Source organism: Babylonia areolata, chromosome 4 (genome assembly GCF_041734735.1).
Source record: "Babylonia areolata isolate BAREFJ2019XMU chromosome 4, ASM4173473v1, whole genome shotgun sequence".
Taxonomy (NCBI): Eukaryota; Metazoa; Mollusca; class Gastropoda; order Neogastropoda; family Buccinidae; genus Babylonia; species Babylonia areolata.
The window spans coordinates 27,653,793-27,663,201 of NC_134879.1; the positions used below are offsets into that span (position 1 = coordinate 27,653,793).

A 9,409-nucleotide genomic window follows, 5' to 3' on the forward strand; every position below is an offset into this window, starting at 1 on the left:
ATTTGCCACAGTGCCTCCCATCTCTTGTAAATTGACAGTTCTGATGATGCTAACATTTCTGCGGGTATTGTGTTTCTTTACTGTACCTGTAATAACATGTAAAACTGGAGAAATATGGTTCCGGTTGGGCGTGGCTCATTCCATTCCACGGACATATTTAGATTTTTTTTTTTCAAAGTCATCAATCAAGTTATAAATGACATACGAACATGGAACACGAGTATTTATCTGCGCATGCCTTTACTTTTTACTCAGCTGTGTACTGCGCATTAAATGAAGCCAGTAACACCGACCATAATTTACACGATTTTTTTTTTCAAATACTTTTCCTGTGGTGGCCTTGCTAAAAGAGAGCTGAGACCTCCGGTTTTCTACAGCGATCATTGAAGATAGGGCCCTTTACTGTCAGGGAAATGACATACAGAACCCAAGCTCGTTCGTCCTATGTACCTGTGAAAGTGCTAGCAGCGCGCTGGACCTGTCCACAGCCAAATATATCAGCAAGACCACAATACAGATTAACAAGGAATTTTGTGAATGAGCTGATTCCGCTGCCTGGTTTTAATAATCCTTTTCGTGCAAGAAAGTCAACGACAGTTCGGGCAGCTTTGTGAAGGTCAAGGTCTGTAGAAAACCATGAAGAGCAAGGAAGCCAGCCCAGTGCAGACAGAACTCAGGATGAGGGGGGCTCCATCATGGTTGGTGAGGGTGATGAGGGGTCCGCTGAACAGAAACAAGGTGCAGTAGTTGAGCGGCACCATACAGCCCACGATGGCCATCAGCCTTCCCGTCACTGACTGGCCGTGCCCACTGTGCTCCTGAAATGAATACCGTGGAAGAACAGACGGTCTGACTGATTCTCAAAGTGCATGGAAGATCACTTGTATCAAGTCTGTCGATAATTTTTCTTTAAACTTTCTTTCTCTCCACGAAAAGAGAAAATACACAGCAAAAATTATCCGAGAAATTATTTCAAGTTCAAAATTGTCCATTTCTAATTTTTGGCACTTATATGGCCCCACACAGTAATATCAGTATCGAAATGAATAACTATATAATCAAAATTGATAACTGTGACTCACGCATATACGCATACGCATTGTTAGTAAGTATGATAAAAAATCAATCTAAAAAAAATGCAACTGTGACGCACGTGCATGTGCATTGGTAAGGTAAATAGGTTTCATAAACAAAAAAATCGACCTATGTACCTGCTCGTGAACTCAGAAGAGTTTGACTCATTGATATAATTTTGTTTTGACATGACTATCAGACCGATGAGACTGCTGGGGAAAAAACAACAACAAACAAACATACAAAGACACGCGAAATTCATTTCACATCTTTTTCAGTAATGGGTTTTCATATTGCGCTTTTAATCATATTTCTGATCCACCCAGAACGTTCCTCAACAGTCTGTATTCAGTTAGCCGTGCGTACCTGTTTTTGCGCGTAGTCATTGGCGATGATGAAGGGCACAGAGAAGAGGGCAGCGCGGTTGAAGCCGTACAGCACACAGCACACGTAGAACACTGCCAGCTGTTTGGTCAGTGCCAGACACAGAACGGCTGCTGCCATCAGCCCGTGGGACAGACAGAAGTCCACCTTCATACCTGTAATCACCCAGAGTCACACACATTGTGTACACATGGCGTGCACAACAAACTATCCTTGCTGCTTGATACAGCTATCGCCTACCATCTAACCTGGGTAAATACTGTCGTTTAGTGTTTGAGGATACATGAGATATTTAAGTATATGTACCACCCAGAGAAATATGCAAAGAACAAGATTTCAGATGAATGATAATTACAGCTATTCGTGGCGTGATCATTCTTCATAAGTTCAACACGCCTTGCACTGTAACAGACCATGAATAATATACGTCTTCATTTTCGGTATGGCAAGTTCATATTGTGTGTTCCCTATTCCACACTGTTTTGCTGCCCCATGAAGTGCACTGATTCCATGGCACCACCCACAAGCTGTTCATCCCGAGTCCCTAATACATTGACACACATGGGTTACACTGCCACAGTCCAATACCGGCAGTCCACAGGGAGCGATCGATGTTTGGTAATCAGGGGCTGTATTCAAGAGACAATCGTGCTTGCGGCTAAAGGTGTACCAGTGGGAAAATGCACCTGAGGCAAGGCAAACTACCCGAGAGTAAGCAGTATCCGGTATTCGGGAACACTGGAGTAAACCCGCGGGTCTTCAAATCCAAGGGCAAATTTGCCCTTACTCCCTGCCAAGTGTGTCTACCCACGAAGCAGGGGTCAACATGGCGGATCCTTTGTGGCGCTGTTTTCAGTGAGGGAAAACAGACGTGCTTTGTGGATAGCCCGTGTTTTGCTGACTCTCTCGACAGTGCTCTGAACTGTGGTGTGGTGAGAAGTAAAAGAGCATGCACAGAAGGGAATCACCGGGAGTCGGAAAGCTGTCTGAGTGCACGGCGCGTGTCTTGATCATGGAGATAACTTGACCTTCAAGATCAACTGTACCCGCGGGTCCCTACCATGTCAAAGGTAACTTGCCTTTAGGCAAAATGAATTTTGTCTTGAATACAGCCCCACTGAGGCTGCACACCAAAGGAAACCTTGTGCTGCTGCGAGCCAATTTGATGTCTAGTAGTGCCTGATCTGATTCAACACACGCATGATACCATCTACTAAGCCCCTTACTGAAGTAAATAATTTGTTGCAGACCCAGAGTGAGTGTACCCCCCCTCCCCTGAATGGAAACCACCCCCACGTCCTTCTTACAATAGCTCCACCATAAATCTGTCGACACTGAACACCTTGATCGGAACCCGCGTCCTCACCGTCATAGACTGCAACGTCAAACCACTTCACAGCAGCACTGATCAGATTTGAATAAATCTTGTTATTTCAAGTGCTGTAAGTTCCTTAAAGTTTCTGGTTTGAGTATTATTTTTCTCCTTTGCCTAACAATATCTGCAGCCACTTTGTCATCAGATGAATAGTCCTTTTGCAATACCCCTTCTTTGAATATGATGATGTTTATCGTAACATGAAAATGGATGACTATCAATGGTTTCATCCCAGCGACAGGAACTGTTAAGTACGTGATGAATAAGAAAACATCTAAAGAAATAACCTGAATACACATGCATCAGGGGGAACTACTACACTCCCCAGACTGGTCTCCAGTGTACCATCGTTCATTCATTTAAACAACAAACCAGTCAGCCAGTCCACCCAATCAAGCAGCCAACCAACCAACCAACCATCCAGCCTGCTGCTGAAAATCATCTAGCAACGATGCAAGCATTTTCAACCAGCAAAATTACAGCATTGTAATACAGCATACTGACTTACCCCAGAAAGCCAGAAGTTTGCTGTGCACACAGTTGAAGAGGAAATAACTACAGTAGAAGGTGAACAGCCCTCCAGCTCCCAAACGCAAACCTCCTTCGTACTGCTTAAATTCCGCACTGTCATGTGGTGCATTAGAGTCTCCACCCATCACCGCCTTTCCAAGAAAATCCGTCACATATAGATTATAGGAGAAGATTATGGAAAATCCCAAATAAGCAGATGCACAAGCAGTGATAAAATTGACTTTGTGTTTGTTCCATCTACTCTGCTCCGAAGCCGGAAATTCCGATTTTTGCTGGGCAACTTCTGATGACAGATGTGGGGACGATGATCTCTGATCCGCAATGGAATGATGCAAAATGTTACCATTCAAAAGGTTCAAATGTTCAAACGTCGAACTGTACGAAAACTGAAGCGACCTTTCTTTCTCGGATACAAGCGGCTTTGTCGCTGACACAACACTTTCTTCAAAAGTGTCCGACTCATCGACTGTCCTTTCCTCTCGTCTCCCAAAATTGGTTTCCTCGCTGCAAAGATTTCTATCATGCCTGTCATCGTCGTTTTGTGGGCTTCGTTCGTCAGAACCGAAAGTACCGTAACAGGCTATTTGTTCAGACTCGGTTCCGTCTTCGTGAAGTGGTGTGAAGGCGGGTGGACGGAGCGTGGGTGTGCCGAGAAGGGCCGTGGTGACGGTGGATGTTACGGTGACCACCAGGACCAGACCACACACAAGGAGCTGGACAGTTGTTTGAGCTACCACAGATCTGGACAGAGGACACAATGAAATGGAATGATTACTCATCGTGCTGGGCGACAGATGATGGTAATGTTGCATGCACACGCATGTGTACCTTCCTGCCCAAACATACCTCCCACCCCCGCCCACAGTTTAGTTTCAGTTTCACAAGGAAGCGTCACTATGTTCGGACAAATCCATATGCACTACACCACATCTACTGGGCAGACAACTAACCAGCAGCATAACCCAATGTGCTTAATCAGGCCTCGAGTGTATGCATATATAATTGTGTACCTACCAGAGTGGATTTCTTGGACTTAATTTTTCTAGAGGACAACCCTTTAGCTGATGAGGGATCTTTTTCAAGTGCGTGCTGCACACGAGACCTCGGTTTATCCTGTCATCCGAGTGGCTGGACGCTCAGTTTGATTTTTCCAACCGAACTTGGGAAAGAGGGCGAGAGTTGGAATCGAACCCAGACCGTCCCGGACATTTCACTGGCAAATAAGCGTCTTGACCAATCTGCCACCTCCCTCCAACACACACACACAACACACACACACACACATACATACACATGGCAAGCAAAATAGCATGCAATGAATATATGTAATCGCGGTTTGACTAGATTCTCCTGGTAACTTCACAAATGCAGGTTTCGGTTTCAAGGAGGTATCAAAACTTGCAGATTGATCCTTATATTTTACGACAATATCAAAATTGAACATGAGAGAACTCTTTTCGAGCCTGCTTATTAAAAAAAAATGAAATGTTTTACTTTTGATTACTGGAATTTTTTAAGAGACAGAGAAAGAGCGTGACAGAAACCCATCGATCCCAAGTGTACGCGTTCTCACCCGTCCTCAGCTCCCCAGCCAAACAGCTGTGAGAGGTCCAGGAGACCCAGAGTGTTGGTGATGCAGCCCCCGAACGCTGCCAGAGCCAGGGACAGCAGCAGCAGCACACTGTGGTCACTCTGACTGCTGCTGGCCAGCACACTGGTCCTGATGCTGGCCTGGTTGACGTCATACCCAATGTCCATCAGAGTGAATCCGCTCAGACCAAGCAACGCTGTCACTGGCACAGACAAAGTGTCTTCGTCGTCCAGGGAGCTCTCTCTTCTCGCTGCAGAATGGTTAGTTACAGCCGTCACCATTGCTGGAAAGTCATCACTGGTCAGGAACGATTCGTTAGTAAATGTGAAATGGGACTGGTTTTCAGGTTCTCTCAATTCTTCAAAACAGGTGGTCGCGTTTGATGAACCAGTACATTCATCTACGGAAAGAAGATTGGAATTGGCCACAACCACCAGAGCAATGCCAAGCATGGTGATAGCTGCAATGAGAGCAACAACTATGGCTTTTCGTTTCTGGTGGTTGGAACCTCTGTCACTAAGACGGCCGGAGAGATTCAGCAGAAGCAAGGCCACAGGCCCAGCGACGATGGGATAGAGAGAGACGTAGGTTACGGGGACTCCTTGGATCTGCAGCAAGGGCACCTGGTAGAGCTGCTGGAATGACACACAGATCTCGCTGCCTGTCATGGCAGCCGCTAACAGTACTTTACGATAGAAAGGCAGCGACCCATCACGGTTCCTTGATCCTGGCGGCTGATTCATTCTGGTTTCTTCTGATGTCTGGTTCCCCAGTTCTGCTGATAGATATTCTTACTGTTTGTATTATTTTAGATGTCGTTAAACCTGGAGACAAAAACACATCACACAGATGAAAAGGAAACAACAGAACAGTCTGACAATTACAAATGACGTGAAGGCTTTCATTCGCCTACTTTATGTACCATGAAATGCGTGTGACCAGAATTGGGTTTCCAGATTAGCTAATACACAAGGGACAAAGCAGAGGCGAGTTATGTAGACAGTTTCTGAAGGCTGCTAGACAGTTTCTGAAGGCTGCAAAATAACAGAGGAACCTGTCAACCCGTTTACCGTTATGTTTGTTCACCTGTGTTGATTCATTTCGTAACTGTTTTATAAGAAAAGCAAATACAACAACACGAAGAAGGTGCTTGATTATTGTTTATTGTTTATGGCACGTTGCAGTAATAATATTCTGTCAATATCAGAGATGCTCACAAGTAAAATGATGTCTGTTGGTGATTTAAGTCTCATTAATTAAAATCCATTCACGCCTTCTCGTGACATGGGTAACGCACTGGCAATGAAATTCACGGATCATTCTCATCACTTGATACTTCCCATTTGGGAGGCGGGGATGTGTGTGTGTGTGTGTGTGTGTGTGTGTGTGTGTGTGTGTGTGTGTGTGTGTGCGTGTGCGCGCGCGTGATGTATGTGCCAGTGTATGTGTGTTGTGTGCGTGTACGTGGGGGGGTGGGGGAGGGGAGCTAGGAGGCCGGGCGATGATGGCGGTGGTGGTGGGTGTTAAGGTTGTGGTGGTGGCGGTGGCTTCGGGAAGAGAGGTGGGAGGTGGGGCGTTGGTTTCTGGCCGTGTGACAGTCGGGAAGGGGACACATCCATAACGGAGTCCTGGGGGACTGACAAACCTTTTCAATGTAAATTAACAAACAATGAGGCCAGGAGATGAAATAATTAACAAATAGTAAAGAGTGGTAACTCTCTCCATTCACAAGGTATATCTATTATAATACCAATCCATAAAAAGGAGACAATTAATTAAAAACCCAGACAATTATAGAGGCATAGCTCTAATGGATGTTTTAGGGAAAGTTTACACTGATATCTTAATCAAACATCAAACAAAGAAGATGAAATCATAGAAGAACAGGCAGGGTTCAGAAGATGTTACAGCACAGTCGATCATATATTCACCTTGTGTGCTTTAGTTTAAAAGTTTTTAATGAGGAATACTAAATTATATATAGCGGTCGTTGATTTTAAGAAAGCGTTTGACTCTGTAAATTGAAATATGTTGTTGCACATTTTCAGAAAATCAGGTATTGGTGGTAAAATGTATGGTGCCCTTAGGAGTATCTACGATTCGGTAAAAGCTTGTGTTCGCAATAATCGTATGTACTCTGATATTTTCAACTGTCCACGAGGTGTGAAGCAAGTGTGTCTTTTAAGCCCTCAGCTATTTTCCTTTTTCATTAATGAATTAGCTATAGATATATCAAGACAAGGAAGACATGGCGTACAACTTATTCCTGGTGCGGTTGAAATCTTTTTATTACTTTTTGCAGACAATTCATACTGTTGTCCGATACTGTTATGGGATTGCAAAAATCAATTTAATGTTTTGAAGCAAGAAACTGACAAGACTTCAATTGACCATTGTACTTAGAAAAGGTGGTCACCTTTTTGTTTGGGAAAAATGGTGTTATGGGGCCTCTGAAGTCAGAGTTACGAATACCTACAAATACCTAGGGCTCATTTTTACAACAAAATAAAATTTGAACTCAGGTTGGTCTGAACGCTACAGAAAAGCTAAGAAAGGGGTGATAGAAACTTTGAGATCTCTAAGACAGTTAGGTTCAGTTGACTGCTCCTTGTTTTCTCAGACACTTAAATCGAACCCATTCTAACCTATGCAGGCGAAGTTTGAGGACGTAAGAATAATAACCAAAATGGAAAAAGTCCATAAATACGCCATAAAACGTTTATTGAATATAACTCTTCACTCTTCTAATAAATTATGCTATAGTGAAACAGGAAGATACCCGTTATATGTTCGTACTTATGTTAAATGCATCAGTTTCTGGTTAAATCTTTTACAACATCATTTGACTAGAATAAGCTGGAAAGCATACGAAATGTCTTTAGATCAATGTGAAAAGGGAAAACTTTACTGGGCTTTTGACGTGAAATCTATTCTAACCACTTACTGGATTGGTATTGTTTGGCTTTGTCAAGGTGTTGGAAATATTACTTTATTTTTGGCAGAGTTTGAGGAAAGAATACTGTGTTGTTTCAAGCAGGAATGGCATTCCCAGTTGGAAGAAAAAGTAAAATATGAATGGTATTTTTCTTTAAGGACTTTTTTCAACCCGAAAAAATGTCTTTATAGCCTGACGAATACGTGGCAGAAATCGGTGCTTGCTCGTTTTAGAATGAGATCTCTTGACCTGCGTGCCAATAGAAACTGGTTTATGGTCGAATCTTCTGCAGTTGGTACTCTGTATTCCATGCGCTCAGATGGGTTTGAAGATGAAAATCATTTCCTGTTTCACTGCACAGCTTATGATGATATCCGATTAAAATGTGACTTTTTCAAAATACCTCGAGTAAGCCCACATAATCTCATCCAAATACTTTCCTCAGATGACGAACGACTAAACAATTCTTTAGCAAATTACCGAACACAAGCCTCAGTATAATTTACGCCAGAAATCATTCATCCTCATCGAACTAGATGTAATACCATATATATTCATATGTGCTGTACATTGTTATCTTTGTCAATGTTTCAGATGGTCGCGTGGACAGTTATTTGTTTGCTTAGTTTTCTTCTATTACTGCTTTATTAGAATAGATATGTGAATTCAGTTTATGTCGCCTTTTGTGTATGATACTGAATTGTACCCCCTTGACCGAAGGGCTATTGGCTGTTGTCAATAAAAATGTGTCAGTGTCAGTGTCAGTATATGATTTATCGTCGTCCTCGTAGCAGTAGAAGTAGTGTGTGTGGTATCAGTGTGAGAGAGAGGGCAGAGAGACTACTTCGACGGCCCCACGTGAAAGGGAATGTGAACAGATAAACAACAATTGTGATATTGATATTGATAAAAACAAGCAAAAAACAATACAACAGTGGAAATATCATATCAATCATGAGCATTAAGATGCAACCAATCCCTGATATTTAAAGGCTTTATATGAAAACAAACAAACAAACAAAAAAAAAACCAGACTTCGCACAACAGTAGAGTCAGTACTAGAAAACAATAAAGTAAACTAAAATAGACAAGGTTAACGATATCTGTTTTTGACTCACTTGTGTAAATAAAGTGAGTATGTTTTAACCCGGTGTTAGGTTCTCTCTCTCTCTCTCTCTCTGTTTGTGTGTGTGTGTGTGTGTGTGTGTGTGTGTGTGTGTGTGTGTGTGTCTGTGGTAAACTTTAACATTGCCATTTTCTCTGGAAATACTTTGTCAGTTGACACCAAATTTGGCATAAAAATAGGAAAAATTCAGTTCTTTCCAGTCATCTTGTTTAATACAATATTGCACCTCTGGGATGGGCACAAAAAAAATAAAAAAGAAGCCAAATTATATGCAAACTGCATTTACTGTTATATTTATATTTTTTTTTATTCTCTAAACTTGGCACTTTGATCTGATATTCTGACATAGCAACAAGAGCAGTCATTTTTATCATTTTTTGTTCAAACAGGAAA

At 42.5% G+C, this 9,409-nt stretch overlaps 1 protein-coding gene across 1 annotated transcript; it reads right to left on the minus strand.

The window, feature by feature from the left end:
* Positions 1-223: 223 nt before the first annotated feature.
* Positions 224-5,827, minus strand: LOC143281007 (uncharacterized). The gene is made up of 4 exons (XM_076585884.1): positions 4,938-5,827; positions 3,342-4,105; positions 1,441-1,613; positions 224-818 (listed from the first exon to the last, which is right to left on the minus strand). Exons 1-4 carry the CDS (start codon positions 5,696-5,698, stop codon positions 618-620), a joined length of 1,899 nt encoding a protein of 632 aa, XP_076441999.1. The 5' UTR covers positions 5,699-5,827; the 3' UTR covers positions 224-617.
* Between the last annotated feature and the right edge of the window lie 3,582 nt (positions 5,828-9,409).

Coding starts and splice junctions, on each gene's coding strand:
- LOC143281007 (XM_076585884.1), bottom strand. CDS start 5,698: ATGAATCAGCCGCCAGGATCAAGGAACCGTGATGGGTCGCTGCCTTTC. Junction 1,614..3,341: donor CAAACTTCTGGCTTTCTGGG/GTAAGTCAGTAT, acceptor GGGTGATTACAG/GTATGAAGGTGGACTTCTGT. Junction 819..1,440: donor ATGACTACGCGCAAAAACAG/GTACGCACGGCT, acceptor TATTCATTTCAG/GAGCACAGTGGGCACGGCCA.